This window comes from Oryctolagus cuniculus, chromosome 1, assembly GCF_051225735.1.
Source record: "Oryctolagus cuniculus isolate XC-2025 breed Fujian yellow rabbit chromosome 1, ASM5122573v1, whole genome shotgun sequence".
NCBI classification, from domain to species: domain Eukaryota; kingdom Metazoa; phylum Chordata; class Mammalia; order Lagomorpha; family Leporidae; genus Oryctolagus; species Oryctolagus cuniculus.
Window position 1 is genome coordinate 117,888,403 of NC_142867.1, and position 20,581 is coordinate 117,908,983.

Sequence of the window (20,581 nt, forward strand, 5' to 3'; positions counted from 1 at the left end):
CCTCCCAAAACCAAAATTTACAAATGGGATTACATCAACCTGAGAAGCTTCTGCATTGAAAAAAGAAACACTCAGCAAAGTGAAGAGGCAATCGATAGAGTAGGAGAAATTATTTGCAAACTATTCAACTGATAAAGGATTAATAACCAGAATATATAAAGAGATCAAGAAACTCAACAACAACAAAACAAACAACTCAGTTAAGAAATGGGCAGGGCGAGGCAAGATGGCAGCCACCAAGAGGAAGTGGCATGGGGGGTTGTGGGTTCAGGCAAAGAAGCCAAAAAGAAAAAAAAAAAGATGCTTCAGGCAAAGCAGAGTGTCACAACAGAGGAAGTGGAGGAAGAAGAGAGAGACCGTATCCCAGGCCCTGTTTGGAAGGGCAAGTGGAAAAACAAGGAAAGGATTCTTATCTCTTCTTGCAGAGGAGTAAGTTTCAAGACAAGACATTTAATGCAAGGCTTGGGGATGCTGATGCCTCATTCTAAAACAGATACTGAGATGGACCATAAAGATAAATTATTTGTGATTAATGAGGTTTGTGAAATGAAAAACTGCACTAAATGCATCTATTTTGAAGATAAGAAAAAACAGGATCTCTATATGTGGCTTTCAATTCACCTCATGGGCCATCTGCTAAATTCCTTTTTCAAAATGGCTTTTGATGAATTGCCACATTATGCTTCGTTAAAAAAAACTCTTAAATCAGATCTTCAGTACACCACAGTATCATCCCAAAAGCCAACCATTTGTGGATCATGTGTTTACATTCTCCATTTTGGATAATAGGATATGGTTTCAGAACTTTCAGATAATAGAAGAAGATGCTGCTCTTCTAGAATAGGACCTCGTTTTGTCTTAAACCTCAGAGATTTTCCAGGGGAGTTTTGGAGGACCAATTTTAAATGAAAATCCTCACTACCCATCACCAAACATGGATCAGTGTATTGTAAGATCCACCACAGCTGCAAAATACAGAGAGAAACAGCAAGTGAAGGATGTGCAGAAACTAAGAAAGAGCCAAAAACCATTCTTCCCCATGATCCCACTGCAGATGTTTTTGTTAGTCCAGCCAAAGAGAAACAGTAGAAATGCAGTGGGTAAAATAAGAACCTTAAGTTGATTTGAAAACAAGAAAGAAAAAGATTCAAAGAGGCAAGGAAAATGAAGCAGAGATGACCAAAGGGAATGCAAAATCAATCAGTGGATAACTAGATTTTCAGTTATTGTGTATTTATTCTGTACTCAATATGTAAATATTTTTATTTTCTAGATCTGTCTTAGGTCTATTTAGTGTGACATTTAAAAGAAGGAAAATTTAAAATCTTAATGATGATTACTTTTTTCTAAATAAAAAACACCAGAAATGATTAAAAAAAAGAAATGGGCAAAGGATTCAAACAGGCATTTTTCAAAAGAGGAAATCCAAATGGCCAACAGACACATGAAAAAATGTTCAGGATCACTAGCCATCAGGGAAAAGTAAATCAAAACTACAAAGAGGTTTCACATCATCCCTATTAGAATGGCTTTCATACAGAAATCAACAAACAACAAATGCTGGCAAGGATGTAGAAAAAAAGAAACCCTATTCCATTGTTGGTGGGAATGTAACATGGTACCTTCACTGTGCAAGACAGTATGGAGATACCTCAGAAATTTGAATATAGACCTACCATGTGACCCAGCCATCCCACTCCTCAGAATTTACCCAAGGGAAATGACATCAGCATATGAAAGAGTTTTCTGTAACCCCATATTTATTGCAGCTCAATTCTTAATAGCTAAGATTTGGAATCAACCCAAGTGCCTATCAACCGAAGACTGGATAAAGAAGTTATGGGATATGTACACCATGGAATATTACATAGTGGTAAAAAAATTTAAATCCTGTCATTTGCCACAAAATGGATGAAATTGAACAATATCATACTTAGTGAAATAAGCAAGTCCCAAAAGGACAAACACCATATGTTCTTCCTGCTCTGCAATAACAAAGACAGCATCTAAAAGTAATCTATAGAAATGAAATTAACATTTCAAGATGCAATGAATTCCCTCTACATTATCGTGTTGGATCTATGTCTCCCTTTAGATTGATTAACATTTGTTTTATAAAACTGGGTGTTCTGCCATTGGTGCGTGTACATTTACAATTGTCATAACTTCTTCTTGAATTGATAACTGGATTATTAGATAGTAGCCCTCTTAGTTTTTTAAGTTTTTGTCTTTTTGACACTAGAAAATAAAGATTCCATAGATTATAAAGAATATCAACCTACATATACATAAACATATACATATACTGACAGGAGAAATCTGTTTAGATAGAATGAATGCATTACATTTTTTTCTTTTTTTACATTTGTATCCTTTTTTCTGTAAGGTGAACAAATTTCATGTATACATTTAGGAGCTACTTTTAGATGTTACTTCCCATTCTTCTCTCCCTCCTGTCCACACTCCCAGCCTCCCTCCTCCTTCCTTTCTTATTCTTTTCTTTTTTAAATTTTAAATGACATATTTTCAGTTTATCTTATACTCATAGGCTTACCTCTCCCCTAAGTAAAGAATTCAACAAATATAAAGAAAAAAACACTGTTCCTCTACAAACAATAATTAAATTTCAAACTCTCAGTTTTGCTCAGATACATTACTTTTTTTGTACTCTGTTACCACAGCCCTGGGGAAACATATATTTGTTTAAGTTTTTGTCTCAAAAATTGGATTTTGTCCAATATAAAAAAAGATACACCAGCTCCCTCTTAATTCAATTTGCATGAGATAACCGTTTCCAAAATTGCACTGTGTGTGCATTTAATGGTGAAGTTCCTTTCTTTTAGGTAGCAAAATACCTAGAAACAATGCCTAATCTAGCAGCAATGCACTTTTTTATCACCTAATTTGTGCTCTTGATACATCAATTCCACATTAAAGGAAAACAAATTTCTTGGAGAAATGGTTGTTCCTAATCTGAAGAATGGAACATATGAGTTCAGAATGCCTTGATACATTATTTTATAAGGAAAGTATTAAAGAATTAAAGACTTTCAGCACTGTTTCAAATAGATAACAGAGACAAATAAGAAAATTCCAAAGGACAAAGAAAAACTTCATCAATGACATAATAATTGCATTGGATTAAAACACATAAATATGTTTAAATTGGTAAGATTAAAATGATGCTGTAGAAAAATAGCCAATCACCTTTGGATATTAACAGGAAACTAATCTCATATTATGTGATAAAGTGATCACATTAAGTATGGAATTTATCATATAGATAGGACCATAAGTCAAAGGGATCAGAATTCAAAGGAAAGTTCCAACATGAGAAGCAGTCTACACAGCAGATTCATAGAACGACAAACACCCTAAACAGCACTCTGACCTCAGAATCGGCCCCTAAGGTTTTCAGATATGGCTAAAAAGCCCATGAGAGAATTTCAGCCATGGAAAGCCAAGACATAGTGGCAAAAATGGTTATTCATGAAAGATATCTGTGAGTGAGATCCCAGTGGAAAAAAAGGAGCCATCAAAGAAGGATTTATTTTTCTCTGAAGGGAGGAGAGAACTTTCACTTTGCATACAGCCCTGTCTAAAAACCAACGGAGTTTGTGGACTCAAAAGGCTTCCATAGCTTTGGCAGCTCACATCAAGAGCATCAGGTGATCACCGGCATCATAAACAAGTGTGTCAGTTGTTAAATCAACAGCAGGAGTCACTGTGCACTTGCTCCCCATGTTGGACCTCTATCCTTAATGAGTTGTACTATGAGAATTAACAGCAAAACTTGTCTTCAAACTGTACTTTATACTTTGTGTGTCTGTATGGGTGCAAACAGTTGAAATCTCTACTTACTATAGAGTTGATCTTCTCTATATAAAGTCAATTAAAAATGAATCTTAAATCTCCACGAATGAGATCCCAGTGGAAAGAACAGGTCATCAAAGAAGGAGGTACCTTTCTCTGAAGGGAGGACAGAACTTCCACTTTGACTATGACCTTGTCTAAATATGATCAGAGTCCACAAACTCAAAAGGCTTCCATAGCCTTGGCAACTCATGACAAGAGCCTAGGGTGATTACTGACGCCATAAACAAGAGTGTCAATTTGTTAAGTCAACAACAGGAGTCACTGTGCACTTACTCCTCATGTAGGATCTTTGTCCTTAATGTGCTGTACATTGTGATTTAATGCTATAACTAGTACTCAAACAATATTTTTCACTTTGTGTTTCTGTGTGGGTGCAAACTGTTGAAATCTTTACTTAATATATACTAAACTGATCTTCTGTATATAAAAAGAATTGAAAATGAATCGATGTGAATGGAAGGGGAGAGGGAATGGGAGAGGGGAGGGTTGCAGGTGGGAGGGAAGTTATGGGGGGGGGAGCCACTGTAATCCATAAGCTGTACTTTGGAAATTTATATCATTAAATAAAAGTTAAAAAAATTAATCTTAATAGAAAATGGAATGAGAGAGAGAGTGGGAGGTGAGATGGGAGTGGGGGTAGGAGGGTGGGAATTGGGGGAAGAAACACTATATCCCTAAAAGCTATACAATTGAAAACTTGATTTCATTAAATAAAAACCTTCAAAAATAAAATTAGAAAATAAAGATGATATAAGGGCTTATATTTCAGCTATGGTGGTGGCTAAATGTTCATATATATTTTATAAGGTTGCATAGAACAAAATAAAATATACATATAAATGCAAATGAGTAAAACTAGAGAAATATGAATAAGATTAATATGTTGTGTTAATGTTGGAATTATGGGTTTGACATTGTACAATTATTTTGCAAGCTGTTACCATTGGAGAAAACTTACTAAATGGTACAATAACCTCTCCATATTATTTCTAATAACTGCACTTGAATCTACAACTATCTCCAAATACAAAATTTAGTGTAAAACTCTTCATTAGATACATATTCATACATAATGCTCAATCTGTCTTGGTTAGGAAATTTTCTTATGAACAAGCTTCCCATATGAGTGAAGACTTCTTATGAGTCCACCTTCTAATGCTCCTTAACCTTCTGCCATCCTACACTGGCATTCTGAAAGTAGAGCAGGAGGGTGATAAATCCAATGCTCCTTACAAATTTAACCCTCCTCTACTAAAGCTATGGAATTTGTTCTACTAAAGTATTTTAATTTCTTTTAAAAGTCTTTTAAAGGAAACATTTAAACTTAGTTGATTGTACAAATGGTGAATAAATAATAATGAGTACCATAATCGAGGGCCGGTGCTGTGGCACAGCCTGTAAACCTGCCACCTGCAGTGCCAACATCCCATATGGGCGCTGGTTCGATTCACAGCTGTTCCACTTCCTATCCAGCTCTCCACTATGGCCTGAGAAAGCAGTGGAAGATGGCCCAGATGCTTGGGCCCCTGCATCCATGTGGGAGACCTAGAAGAAGCTCCTGGCTGGCTTTGGATTGGCCCAGCTCTAGCTATTGCAGCCATTTGGGGAGTGAACCAGCAGATCAAAGACTTTGCTCTCTGTCTCTCCTTCTCTCTGTCTGTAACTATGTCTCTCAAATAAATAAATAAAATCTCAACAAAAAGAACCATATTGATAATGTTGATGGTAGCAACTGACATGATGTGGATCATGATGATGAAGAGGAGGAGGATGGTGATGATGTTGATGATCGCGATGGTGTTGTTTACAATATAACATTCCAATACTGGCATAAGACATCAAGTTTCCCTAGCTGAAGGATGACTCTACTAATAAAAGAAAAATAAGCACACCTGGGAGACAAAGCGTGATTCTCAGAGCAGGTGTAAACAAGACACTAATTGCTTCTGCAGTGAGGACCCGTGTCTCTGGAGTAACTGCATCCCAGATGATGTGCTGCCCCAAAATATACAAACAGGAACTCAAGACTCCAAATACCTGCAACCTATTTCCATGACTGTGCTGGCCCCTTTGAGTAAATTTAAGGCTAGGTAAAAATCTATGTTTCTCATATTTGCTGACTATTGAAACCAAAGCCTTCTCTACAGTTTTTATGGTATGGTATGGTATTCATTTTCCTTCTGCACAGGTGTTTCATTACAGTTGTGAAGCAGTGGTCTGAGGCAAGTATTTTTCCAGTGACTTTTGTGTGTAATACTAGCTGTTTACAATGAAGGATACCTTCATCATTTAGAGTGTTTTTCTCTCTGTGCCATGTGCTCTTCACCAATCCTGAGCCTGTGAAACCTAGGTTAAACTTACATAATAACTGCAGTAATTGATATAAAATACGGGGATGATATTTATCTAATTTATATTGGTAGATTGTGGGAGTGAAAAATTAAATCAACACTGCCTAGAACTCTCCTCTATAATGGTGCTGCATTTGCGCTGCACTGAGTTAATGGCTTTCACTTGCGCTGCCCTGGAAAGCACTCTGATGTATGGTATCGATTATTTCAGGTGGATTTTCTTTGATTCTTATCAAGGTTAGAATCAGATTGTGCAAAGGGGATAGGTAAGGTTTTAATCTATTGTTATCTAGAATAAGTTTTGGCCTTTGAAACAAGTGGAAATGGTATTTTAAAAGCTTAGCTATCTCAGATATTAGCTATCATAAAGCCAAATAACCCACCACTAATGATTTAACCTACAATGCAGAATGCAATGAAGACTTTCTTGTACACAAATCACATGCTATGGTTTTAAAGATTTTTTTCTAACATCTACAAAAAATAAACAGTACATGGAGTTTCAGTTGTTATTATTACTATAGGAATCAAATGAGACAGTATCTTTAAAATAATGTTATCTTAATAGGTTTCAAAATGTTTTTGCAAAAAATAATATGTGTGTGTATAAACAATTGTCTGCATAGAAAAATCTGGAAGGCTTCTCACTACCAGTGTTAACTCTAGTAGCAGGATAATGGATCCTTTTTAATTTTTTCTTATTTGCATTTCTAATAAACTTAAATGCAAGTATATTGCCTTTCCAATTTCAATATATGACCCAATATAAGGAATAAGTTTTTTCTACAGTTCCAAAAACTTAATAATAAATTAATTTTGGTAAATGTTAAAAAATGCCACACAAAAATAAGCTGCAGTAGGATAATACACTTTAGAAGAGACAAAAGAGATTGGTGGTCATAAATCCTGGGTTGTAAGCCCACTGCTGCACTGGGCAACTTATTTAATTTCTAAAGCTTCAATAGCCTAGAGAGAGAGAAAAAAGAATAAACAGTATTTTTTTTTTCAAAAAAAACTTTCAACAATAAAAATACACATTTATGGACTACAATGTGATATTTCAATACATGTTTGCAATACATGTATGCAATTATACTAATCAAAATGGGATAATCAACATTTTCCTATCTTTGACATGATTTTTGGAGGCTTGGAACTTCTTTTTTCTATTTGTTCTTGTTCAATTCTCTTTTCATTCCTTTGTGGTATGCGAAGATACATGGTTTGTTTCTTTATTAATTTACTGAGAATTCATGTGAGATCTAATATATCTACCCTGAAAAATGTTTCATGTGCTGAAAAGAATAATTTGTGCTCTGTAGCTATTGGGAGAAATGTTCTGTCTGTTGAAGTTCCATACTATTATTGTATTGGGATCGACTTATCCATTGTGTCCACTAATATTTGCTTTTTATCTTTGGGTGGTCTTGTGTTGGATATGGTTGTATTTTTTTTTTTTTTTTTGCTGAATCAATCCTCTTACAAATATATAATGAGCTTGTCTCTTTTCACAGGTTTTTATTTAAATTCTGTTTTATCTGCTACTCTGTATAGCTGCTCCAGCTTGCTTTTGGTTTCCATTTGCATGATATATTTTTTCCATCCCTTCACTGTCAGTATTTGAGTGTCTTTACCTGTGAAGTGAGTTTCTTTTTGAAGTATATAGTTGGGTCTTGTTTGTTTGCTTTGCTTTGTTTTGTTTTGTTTTATTCATTCAGCAAACCAGTATTTTGAAATATTTTCTCCCAATCTGTCATTTATCTTTTCACTCTGTTGGTTGTTTCCTAGCCTGTGCAGAAGCTTTAGTTTCATAGAATTCCATTTATTTTTCCTTTAATTGGTTATGATTTTTAAAAAATGAATACCTTGGGATAATTTAACCAAGAATATAAAAGAACTCTACAATGAAAATTACAAAATACTAATGAAATTGAAAAGCCAAAAACATATGGAAAGACCTCCCATGTTCATTAATTAGAAGAACAGTATCAAATGTGCAAAGCAATTTACATATTCAACACAATTCCCATCAAAATACCAACGGCATTCTTCATAACATTAGGAAAAGCAATTCCAAAATTCATCTGAAAACACAAATACAAAACCCAATAGATAAAACAATCCTAAACAATAAAAACAAATCCACTGGTATCACAAAACCAGATTTCAAGACGTACTACAGGGCTACTGTAGCCAAAACAGTTTGTTATTGGCATAAAAATAGACAAATAAAGCGATGAAAGGGAATAGAAATCCTAGAAATAAATCTAGGCATCTACAACCAATTTATCTTTAACAAAGGTGCTAAAAGCACTCCCTGGAGAAAGGACAGTCTCTTCAATAAATGATGTTGAGAAAACTACATTCCTACATATAGAAATCTGAATCAAGATCCCTATCTTAAATCCTGTGCAATAAAGCTTTTTAAGTTAGGAAACTGATCCCACAGATGATGATGACTATATATCTTTTCCAGCAAGGAGGAACTATACATCCTAGACATGTCTGTCATTTGCATACTTTGTCTTTGGAGATGTAATAGTGTCAAAGTTTGGTACTATAATCTAAAAGTAATAAGAATTATCTATTGAGCACTGTGTACAATATTAATGTAAGAATATCCATAGTGTACTACACACTAATGAAATCAGAACTTCTCTGGGTAGAAACCAGGAAATCAATATTTGTATTTTATATTATGATATAATATATATAATATATAAAATATATAATATATAATATATATTATATATTTATAATATATAATCATATATTATGTATAATATATAATTATATTAAATATATATAATATATAAATTATATTATTATAATTATATAATACACAGCCAGCATTGACAGAAGCTGACTTATAGCCTCAAGCCCAGTGAAAAATTAAGAACAAATTCTAGACACTTAACAAAAAACTCACAATTTTATGAGAAATCAGCATATGAAAAAAATTTATTATATTTAAATTTTTTTTTTTTTGGACAGGCAGAGTTAGACAGTGAGAGAGAGACAGAGAGAAAGGCCTTCCTTCCGTTGATTCACCACCCAAGTGGCTGCTACAGATGGCACGTTGCGGCCAGCACGCTGCACCGATCTGAAGCCAGGAGCCAGGAGCTTCCTCCTGGTCTTCCATGCGGGTGCAGAGCCCAAGGACGTAGGCCATCCTCCACTGTACTCCCAGGCCACAGCAGAGAGCTGGACTGGAAGAGGAGCAACCAGGACATAACCAGCGCTCCATCCAGGACTAGAACCCGTGGTGCTGGCAACGCAGGCAGAGGATTAGCCTAGTGAGCCACGGCGCCGGCCTATATTTAAATTTATCAAGATGTCTTATCTATACAACTACCTATTACTAATTTTTACAACCTTCAGATATAGAAATTGACTTGTCACTCAATGATACAGCTTGTAACTAACATATATGCCCTGGTACTGCACTAATTTGAGATAGAATATCTAATTGTCATAATCAGGAATTATGCATATTTAGGAATTATGTAAATGATGGGAAATTTTCTGAGGAATTGTCCATCTCCAACAAAACTACAAAACTGAAGTTTACTAGATATCAGGTAGAGGTTCTAAATTCCTCAAGAAGTTCAAGACTTTCACAGGGTTCGACTCTCCCATCCCCACAGGGCTACCAGCTAGAGGAGAATGGCTGCAGGAAATCACTCTGCAGTGACGGAGTTCATTCTTGGGGGACTAACAAGCCGCCAAGACCTCCAGATCCCCCTCTTTCTCCTCTTCCTAGGGATCTACGTGGTCACCATGGTGGGCAACCTGGGCATGATCACTCTGATTGGCCTCAACTCTCAGCTTCACACCCCCATGTACTATTTCCTCAGCCATCTGGCCCTCGTGGATCTCTGCTACTCCTCTGTCATTACACCCAAGATGCTGGTGAACTTCGTGTCAGAGGAGAACATCATCTCCTATGCTGGGTGCATGTCCCAGCTCTACTTCTTCCTTGTTTTTGTCATTGCTGAGTGCTACATGCTCACGGTGATGGCCTACGACCGCTATGTGGCCATCTGCCACCCCTTGCTTTACACCATCATCATGTCTCACCCTGTCTGCTCCCTGCTGGTGGCTGCAGTCTACATCATGGGATTCATCGGCTCAACAATAGAGACTGGTCTTATATTAAACCTGTCCTATTGTGAGGCCCTCATCAGTCACTACTTCTGTGACATCCTCCCTCTCATGAAGCTCTCCTGCTCTAGCACCTATGATGTCGAGATGGCAGTCTTCCTTCTGGCTGGATTTGACATCATACTCACCAGTTTAACTGTCCTTGTTTCCTATGCCTTCATCCTGTCCAGCATCCTCAGCATCAGCACCACAGAGGGCAGGTCCAAAGCCTTCAACACCTGCAGCTCCCACCTGGCAGCTGTGGGGCTGTTCTATGGATCGACTGCCTTCATGTACTTAAAGCCATCCACAGCCAGCTCCCTGGCCCAGGAGAACGTGGCCTCTGTGTTCTACACCACAGTGATCCCCATGCTGAACCCCCTGATCTACAGCCTGAGGAACAAGGAGGTAAAGGCTGCCGTGCAGAGAACACTGAGGAGAAAACTGTATTGATGCAAATGCTATTGCTCTTTCTCACTTTGAAAATAAACACTAGAGGGAAGTCCTCTGAACACCAAGCTAACCATAAAAGAGAAACTACTACTTCTTCAAATGATTGGGAGATTGGCTTCTGCCTTCATTCTACCCTCTTCTCCCTTCCCTGCACTCATTTCTCTTTGAAACTAGCCAATTTCAACTTTGTGGTTTTCCTTCATTTGGGAACCATTTCTCCTATCAAGTCCTTTGGTAATTTTTTACTCTCTTAATTGTAATTGGACATCATTTTTTAGACTTTCAACATTGAATTCTAGAGCCATTCCTAGTTCTCAGATTTTATACACAGATAGCATCTCTCAACTAAATCCTTACTTATTACACTGGGAATGCATAAAACAAGGAGGTGAATTTAAAAGTCATCAAGAAGTGACATACAGTCCCTTTCTCATCCAGACATCTTCCTCTCCTGTCTGCTCTCTGCTTATTCATGCCCAAGAATGCCTACAGAATCCATTTATGTAATTTTCTTAGTCGTAGTATTAATAATGATAGCGACTGTGAGACTAATTGGAGATCCTCTGAAAATAATCTGGCACTTCTCTCATGCACATTTTAGAATCTTTTCTTTATGTTTTACTGTGGAAAGTTTGACTACAATGTGTTGTGGTGAAGATCTTTTCTGGTCATGCCTGTTAGGACTTCTATGTGCTTTCTCTACTTGGACGTCTCTTTCTTTCTCCAAATTGGGCAAGTTTTCTGTAATTATTTCACTAAACAGGCCATCTAGTCCATTCCCTCTTTCCACCCCTTCAGGAACTCCTAAGACCTGTATGTTGGGACTTTTGATAGTACCCCATAAATCTCCAACATTCCAACACTGTTTTTAGCTTTTCTATTTTCCTCTTGGGGTTTTTTTTTTTCTGTCTGACTGAAAGATTTCCAAAGATTGTCTTCTAGTTCAGATATTCTTTCTTCTGCCTCATTAAGTCTGCTGTTAAGGCTTTACATAGCATTTTTATCTGATCTATTGAATTCTTCATCTCTAATATTTCATTTTGACTTCTCTTTAAAATCTCAATTTCAGGAGAAAAATTTTCATTCATGTCATGTATGGTTTTCTTTAGTTCGTGGATTTGCTTCTGGTTGCTTTTGAATAATCCTATCATTAATTTTTTGTATTCCTTTTCCGACATTGCCTCAGTCTTCTCATCTTCTCATTCTAACATTGAAATGTTGTTGTGTTCCTTCGGGGCGGGGGGGTGTTATAATGTCTTCTTTATTCTTGTCTCTTGAATTTCTGCATTTATTTGTAGTTACTTGTGGAGGTTTTTTTCCCTCTGATGGCTTTTATCTTTGAGCTGTTCCTCTGTGGTTTAGTGGAATGTCTGCACTTTCAGTGAATACCAAGAGATGTGTGGTAGGTGTGGCCAGAGAGCTCTGGTCAGTGCTCCAGGATAGGGCGAGTATCCAGGGTAGCACCCAAGTTGGGAATGGTAGATCTCCTCTTGTTAACAGAAGGAAGGGAATGGTCACCTGTGTTGGTGTGATCACCCCCTCATCTCCTCTCCTCCAAACTTAGCAATGCCGAATGTTAGCCTCCAGTGTGTTCAACACTCATCCATGCCACAATATGAACTGCACAGTGCTCACTGTGAACACAGTTCCCCCTGTAATGACCTGCCCCCAGGCAGCCAAGTGAAATAAGCCAGTCCCAAAAAGATATCATAAGTTTTCTCTGATCCAAGGTAACTGATAGAGTACATAAAATGTAAAATATTGGAGTGAAATGGATAATTTGAGATTTGAAGATTGTTTACAGCTCATGTCTCTTCCATTGAGGAACAGTGTTTTTTTTTTCTTCATACTCTTTTACTTAGGGTAGGGTTAACTAGATAATCATTAAGTAAACTGTAAAAATTAAGAGTGGGAATGTGAGAGAGAGGAGGAAGAAGGGTTGGGGTGGGTGGGAGGGAGGCTGGGTGAGGGGCAGGGGAGTATCACTATGTTCCTAAATCTGTATATGTGAAATACATGAAACTTGTATAACTTAATTTTTTTAAAAAAGAAGAAAAACACCTGGAACATTACAAGCATACATCACTGTATAGTTATTCTCAACACCATCATCATCTCCACCATCATCCTTACCATATTATAATTCTTCTAAGTATATAAGTTTTTATATCTTTGTTGAGTATATGATACAAAGAGTAAATGAGTGAAAAAAAATTTTAAATAGTAATGATAGAAACTAATGCGATTTTGGACCCTTAATCTAAGCCATAAAACTGTTCTAAATGCTTTCTATCCTTCATTAATTGTATATCACTACTGATAGGTACTATTCCAATCTCATTGAACATATAGGAATTTGGCTTAATAACTCGCTCAGAGTAACACAGCTGATAAGTGAACAACACTATAACTCAAACCCTAGTCTCCGTGACCAAACCCTCATTCCCAGGCAGATCATGAAGATTTGTTACCCTCTGTTGCACATCTCTGCAGCATCTTTGCCCTGCCTAAATAACTGATCTACACCAACCCCACTCAGTAAATTCAACTGCCAAAGAATACAATTTCTCCTACCACCTGCTCCAACCACATCAAGGATATATGTTTTAGATGAAGGAACCTGATACAGTGTCACTTATAGCTATTATAGCTATTTTTGGCATAACATTATACCAATTAATGATTTAATATGAGAAACAGATAACTTGTTTTCTTTTGGAAGAGATTTATTTTAAAGCTTTTATTTAATGAATGCATATTTCATAGGTACAATTTTATGAATATAGTGGTTCTTTCGCCCTATACCTGCTTTCCCAACCTCACTCCTGTCCCACCTCCTACTCCCTCTGCCATTCCATTCTTCATTCTGATTCATTTTTGTTTAACTTTATATACAGAGGACCAACTCTATGCTAAGTAATAATTTCAACAGTTTGCACCCATACACACACACAACATATAAAGTACAGTTTGAGAACAAGTTTTTGCAGTTAATTCTCATAATATAACTCATTAAGGACAGAGGTCCTACATGGGGAGTAAGTGCACAGTGACACTCTCATTTATGACATCAGTGATCACCCGAGGCTCTTGCCATGAGCTGCCAAGGCTATGGAAGCCTTTTGTGACCACAGACTCCATCGGTATTTGGACAAGGCCATAAGCAAAGCGGAAGTTCTCTCCTCCCTTCAGAGAAAAGTACATCCTTCTTTGACGGCCCCTTCTTTCCACTGGGTTTACAGAGATCTAGGAAGAGATTTAATGCAGGGATTTATAGACTTAGAGTTTTGTAATTGACTGGAGAAGGGGTAAGGGAATGCCCATGTGACTGCAATAGACAGAAACCTGCATGCCAGGATGCTCCTGCTACCTCTGTCACTGCTGCCACTACAGAAGGGCCTTCTCACACCCCTGAACATCGTAAGCAAACCAAAAAACCATAGGCTAAGCATCACCCAGACCTACTGCATTACTGGCTGGGCCCAGCAATCTGCACTTTAACAACCCCTCAGCTGGCACTGATTAAACTGAAGAGCAAGAACCTTCTCACTCCCACCTTCCAAATATCACACAAGTGCATTTATTGGTGAAAATTAGTTGACACACAGAGTTCTACCTGGATATGTAGAAAGCATACTTTCTACCCATGTAATCTGGTTAGAAGCAAAATGGAATAGATATTGAGACGGCCGTTTCCAACTGGCTCCTTTACTCATTTAGGCCTGACCTTTCTCTACCTCTACAGATCTTCTCTAATTAGCATAAAGTATAGAAAAATATTTTTAAAGGTGGAAAAACATTGAAAAAATTAAAAAGTAAATTGTGACTATACAAAAGCTACAATTTTTGCTCAGTAACAAACAACAGAAATAGAGTTAATAGAAAAATAATAGATTGAGCAAATATATCCTAACAGCATATATAATAAACTCCAGCAAATCACAAGAAAAAGACATCGGCATCGACAGAAAAAAAAATGGGCAAGATCCATAGAACATTCAATTTGCAGGAAAGAAAACCTGATATACTACTGAGCATGTGAAGAGGTACTCAGACAGACTACTAAGTATAGAAGTGCAAATTTAAACAGTGACATATCTTTTTACAGCTCTAAGATTGGCAAACGTTAGAAAGCTAGATGGCACTGTGTGCTAGTGAGAGGTGGGGATTTGGGAACCTACATGCACTGCAGCTCTTCTGGAGAGCGCAAGGCTTTCCTTGGGAAAGATAAGAACATGCATCCACAGGACCTATCAATTCCATCCCATTCCCTCAGGACCTTAGGGGGGACATTCTCTATAGCACTATTTTCAGTGATGAGAAATTAGAGACAAGATTGAGAAAGTAAACAGATTGCTGAGGGAAAGATTAAGAAAATCACGTGGAACAAGAAGGCTGACTAGAGGTGCCTGGCACACTTCCCTTCACCACAAAGCACTAAAGGAAGAGAATACAACAGGTATTTCAGTGTAGTGTTTGAGGCAGAGCCCTGCAGTGCAGTGGGGATGGAGGAGTGGCATTGTGCGCACAGAGACACACGACCACATAAAGAAGGGAATTAAGCACACAGTATCTCCTGCCCATCTCTGGAGAGCAACTCTGAACCAAGAGTCGTGAAAAAGGTTAACAGGAGACCCCCTCCCCTACCACAGGCTGTCCCAGCTCACACCATCAACCCCTGAAGCATCAGCTGTTGGAGGAGCCTGCAGCTTCCCACAGGCCCTGTGCCCAAGTTTGGAAGTACAGGATTACCTGACTGCTGCACTGACCTGGAAAAACAGTCCAGCCCACGTGTGCTCTCCCCAACCCAAGATCCTGCTGCACAACACCATCTTGAGACTGAGCAGCTGCCCCCAGCAGCTCCACCAGCCCAGCCCTGTGAACCAGCTTCATGGCGCCACCCACACTCACCCAGCCCCAGAAGACACCTGGCAGCCCTCTCTGAGTAGGTAAGATCCCAGAGGCACTGGGAATCAGTTGAGATTCTCCTTCTATCCTCTCTCTGCCCCATCCACCCTGGGCCCTGGAAGCAGTCACTTGACGCTGTCTTCCCGTAAGTTATACCAGGCTAGCCCACCTACCCACATTCAGCTCCAGGAAGCAGCCAGACAGGCATTCCTGAGCAGCTCAGCCCACAGAAGATTAGGTAGACATTCTCACTCAAGGTCCTCAGGCCCAGAAATAGCCAGCAGCCTGCCCAAGCAACTCAAGAAGCAAAATGGTTGCCACCTACCCACCCTCAACACTGAGAAGCAGATAAGCACCTTGTCCTGAGATGCTCAGTCTACTGAAAGCCCTGGGTAGGTTAGTGCTCCCCAACCCTGCTGTTGCCCCAAGAAGCAGCAGGGCTGCCTCTTACCATAAGCTCAGTCCATAGAGGTCCTGAGATGAAATGAGGTAGCCTTTAAGGTAGCCTTATCCACTCACTCTCAGCCCCAGGAGGCAGCTGGACAGCTCACCATAAAAAAGTCAGTCCCCATGGGCCCTAAAAAAGTCATTTTCACAGCACTCAGACACTGATATTGCCCCATATAGGCTCACTGGTGTGGCCTAGCCACTATATGGCCCTCAAGACACTGACTGGCACCCTGACCCACTAGAATTCACATCCCTCTCCACACAACCCCTGAAACTGATGGGTACCACATTTCTGTTGCTTCACCTAACAGAGCAGCTCTACTCCCATATGACCCAAGAAAAATCATGAGTACCATTCACCCACAGATGAGAGCACCATACCCGGAGTGTACAGTGAACCTGCATTCCACCGTAAGGCAGCATCCCAGCTGGTAGTGAAATCCCACAACCTCTGCCTTCTAGGCCATGGACATACTTGCAGACACTTACAGACTGAGGAAGCCACATGAATACATTACTAAAGCAACCCGCTGGAGCCAAAGGCAAGACAGGCTATCCAAATGACACCTTGGGATACATCACTAGGAGAAACTCTTTTACGATGAAAAACCACCCTATAAAATCGGCAAAGGCAGGCTGGCATTGTGGGTTAAACTGCTGCTTGCCATGCTGGTGTCCCTCACTGCATTGTGTTTGAGTCCCAGTACTCTGATTCCAATCCAGCTCCCTGCTGATGAGCCAGGGAAGGCAGCAGAAGATTTTCTGAGTCCTTGGGCCCCTGCCATCCACATGGAGGACCTGAATAGAGTATCAGGCTCCTGGTTTCAGCCTGGACCAGCCCCAGCCATTGTGGCCATTTGAAGAGTGAACAAATAGGTGGAACATATTTCTCTCTGTCTCTCCCTCCCTTTCTCCCTCCCTCCCTCCTCTTCCTCCCTCCATCTCCCTCTCTCTCTCTCTCATCTCCCTCTCTATTATTCTAACTTTGAGCTAAAACAAGTAATTCTTAAAATAAAGTAAAATTGGTAGAGGCAACTGATCCACTGATCCACTAGATGCGCAAATATCAATGCAGGGACAGGAGAAGTATAACAGAAAAAAAAAGGTAACACAATGCCTCTAAAGGAACATAAAAACTCTCTAGCTATAGATCCAAAAAAAGAGAAAGTGATTATTGATTAATTGCTTGACAAATAATTATCTAAGGAAATATTTGACAAACAATCATTTTAAGGAAATCTGATGAGGCACAAGAGAGTACAGACAGAAAATTCAATAAAATCAAGAAGACAGTTCATAACATGAATGAAAAATCCAGTAGAGATAGAGATTATAAAAAATAAAAATACATAAAGATTGGAGCTAAAGATAAATCCATCAATCATGGATGGGACGATAGTATTGGAGAGAAATTTGTTGATATGTATGCAAAAAACAAGATTCAGAATTTTATCAGGGCTACACAGGAGGTTATCTAAAAGTGCTCATTTTCTGTCATCACTGAAAATTTGTAAGCTTGGAGCAGCAATAAAATTCTTCCTGAATAGAACAAAAAAACTCAATACATTAAATAAAAAGTACAATTGAGAGCCTCAACAGCAGCAGAAAAAATAATTTTTGAGCTTTAATTCAGAGTCTTTGAAATAACTGTTGGACAACAACAAAAAATCAAAGCCTACAAAACTTATTGGATACATTTATGGACAAATATTTGTATCGTGGGTGTTTCAGAAGGAGAAGACAAAAAGCAAAGGCAAAGAAAGACTATTCAATGAAATAATAACTGAAAACTTCCAAATCTTGGAATGAAATGAACACTCAGGTCCAGAACCTTAAAGGATCCCTAACAGAGTCAACCAAAAAGAGATTTTCTCTAAGGCATATTAAAGTCAAACCATTAAAAGTACCAAATGAAGAAAGAATTTAAAAACAACAAGCAAAGAAAATCAAACCACCTATAGGAGAATAACCATTCAACGAACAGCAAACTTCTCACAGAAACTGCACAGGCCAGAAGAGAATAGGATAATATATTCAAAGTTCTTAGAGAAAAACAACTGACCAGCAAAGCTAAGCTTCAGAAATAAAGGAAAATAGCGGCTAGTGCTGTGGCATAGCGGGTAAAGCCACCGCCTGCAGTGCCAGCATCCCATGTGGGTGCCAGTTCAAGTCCCAGCTGCTGTACTTCTGATCCAGCTCTCTGCTATGGCCGGGAAAGCAGCAGAAGATGGCCCAAGTCCTTGGGCCCGTGCACCCATGTGGGAGACCTGGAAGAAACTCCTGGCTCCTGGCTTCAGATTAGCACAGCTCCAGCTATTGCGGCCATCTGGGGAGTGAACCAGTGGATGGAAGAACTCTCTCACTCTCTCTCTCTCTCTCTCTCTCTGCCTCTCTTTCTCTCTCTGTGTAACTATGACCTATAAATAAATAAATAAATCTTTTTTTAAAAAAGGAAATGAAGGAAAATAAATTTTTCCAAGACAAGAAAAACTGATGGAATTCATCATCACTAGACTTCCTCTATAAGAAATTCATAAGGAAGTCCCTCTTTGAAAGCCAAAGGATGGAGGCAGGTGCTGTGGCATAGCGGGTAAAGCCGTCGCCTGCAATGCTGGCATCCCACATATGTGCTGGTCAGGTCCCATATGCTCCACTTTCAGTCCAGCTTTCTGCTATGACCCGAGAAAGCAGTAGAAGATGGCCCAAATCCTTGGGGCCCCTGCACCCATGTGGGAGACCAGAGGAAGTTCCTGGCTCCTGGCTCCTGGCTTTGGATCGGCACAGCTCCAGCCATTTTGGCCGACTGGGAGGTGAACCAGAAGATGGAAGTCTCTCTCTCTCTCTCTTTCTCTCTCTCTCTCTCTCTCTCTCTCTCTCTGCCTCTGCCTCTTTGTAACTCTGCTTTTCAAATAAATAAATAAATCTCTTTTTTTTTTTAAAAAAGCCAAAGGATGACAATTACCACCATGAAGGCATATGAAAATACAAAACTCACTTGTGGAGCAGACACACAAATGAGGAAGAGAATCGTGCTTTAACAAGATAGCAAATCACCAAACCACAAAGATTAAAAAAGAGTTAGGGAGAAGCAAGAATAAAAGATACACAAAATTACCAAGGGAAAAAAATAAACAAAATGGCATGAGTATGTTTCTGGTTATCAATCACAAGCTCATATGTACAGGTGATTAAATTACCCAATTAAAAGATATAGACTAGGCCACTGCCGTGGCTCACTAGGCTAATCCTCCGCCTTGTGGCACCGGCACACCGGGTTCTAGTCCCCGTCGGGGCGCCGGATTCTGTCCCGGTTGCCCCTCTTCCAGGCCAGCTCTCTGCTATGGCCAGGGAGTACAGTGGAGGATGGCCCAAGTACTTGGGCCCTGCACCCCATGGGAGACCAGGAGAAACACCTGGCTCCTGCCATTGGATCAGCGCAGTGCACCGGCCGCAGCGGCCATTGGAGGGTGAACCAACGGCAAAGGAAGACCTTTCTCTCTGTCTCTCTTTCACTGTCCACTCTGCCTGTCAAAAAAATAATAATAATAATAAAAAGAAAGAAAAGATATAGACTGGCTGAATGGATTTTTTAAAAATACCTAGTGATATGTTGCATACAAGTAACCTCTTCATTGGGAAAGAGATATAGAGTGAAGGAGAATATGGGGGAAAAACATATACCAGGCAAATGAAAACCAAAAAAAGGAGTAGCTCCACTTACATTAGATAAAATAGACTTCAAAAGCTATAAAAAGAGACAAACAAGGTCACTATATACATTAGATGGTTCAATTAAACAAAAGGAAATAACAATTATAAATATATATGCACCTATCAGTGAAGCACCAACTTATATAAAGCAAACATTATTAGATCTAAAAGGAGAAATAGACTCTAATACAATAATAGTTGTGGGTTCAGCACTCCACTTTAACCAATGGATAAATCATCCTAACAAAAAAATCAATAAGGAAACATAGAGTTAAATATATATTATAGATCAGAGATCAGCATTGTGGCCTTGCAGGCAAAGCTGCCACCTGCAATGCTGATTTACCATATGGGCACCAGTTCAGTTCCTGGATGCTCCACTTGCAATCCAGCTCCCCGCTAATGGCCTGGGGAAAACAGCAGCAGATGACCCAAGTTTTTTTGCCCCTGCTACCAATGTGGAAGACCCAAATGGAGCTCCTGGCTTCTGGCTAAGGCCACTTGGAGAGTGAACCAACAGATGGAAGACCTCTCTCTCACTGTCTCTCCCTCTTTCTCTGTAACACTGACTTTCAAATAAACAAATCTGTAAGATATATATATACACACATATATATAAGCTATACATATAATATATAAGCATATATATATCAAAGAAACCTCACAGACATTTACGAAGTATTTCATCC

At 38.9% G+C, this 20,581-nt stretch overlaps 2 protein-coding genes and 1 pseudogene across 2 annotated transcripts in view; 2 read left to right on the forward strand and 1 right to left on the reverse strand.

The window, feature by feature from the left end:
• The window catches only part of LOC100343776 (olfactory receptor 8B12), a 180,235-nt gene that overhangs the window by 90,012 nt on the left and 69,642 nt on the right, over positions 1-20,581 (reverse strand). The window lies entirely within an intron of this gene.
• Positions 227-1,118, forward strand: LOC138847264 (ribosome biogenesis protein BRX1 homolog pseudogene; annotated as a pseudogene).
• LOC100353399 (olfactory receptor 8A1) lies at positions 9,734-10,823 on the forward strand. The gene has a single exon (XM_002708756.4). It carries the CDS (start codon positions 9,894-9,896, stop codon positions 10,821-10,823), a length of 930 nt encoding a protein of 309 aa, XP_002708802.2. The 5' UTR covers positions 9,734-9,893.

Excerpts from the sequence above, each read along its gene's own strand:
- LOC100353399 (XM_002708756.4), top strand. The coding sequence starts at position 9,894 with ATGGCTGCAGGAAATCACTCTGCAGTGACGGAGTTCATTCTTGGGGGA.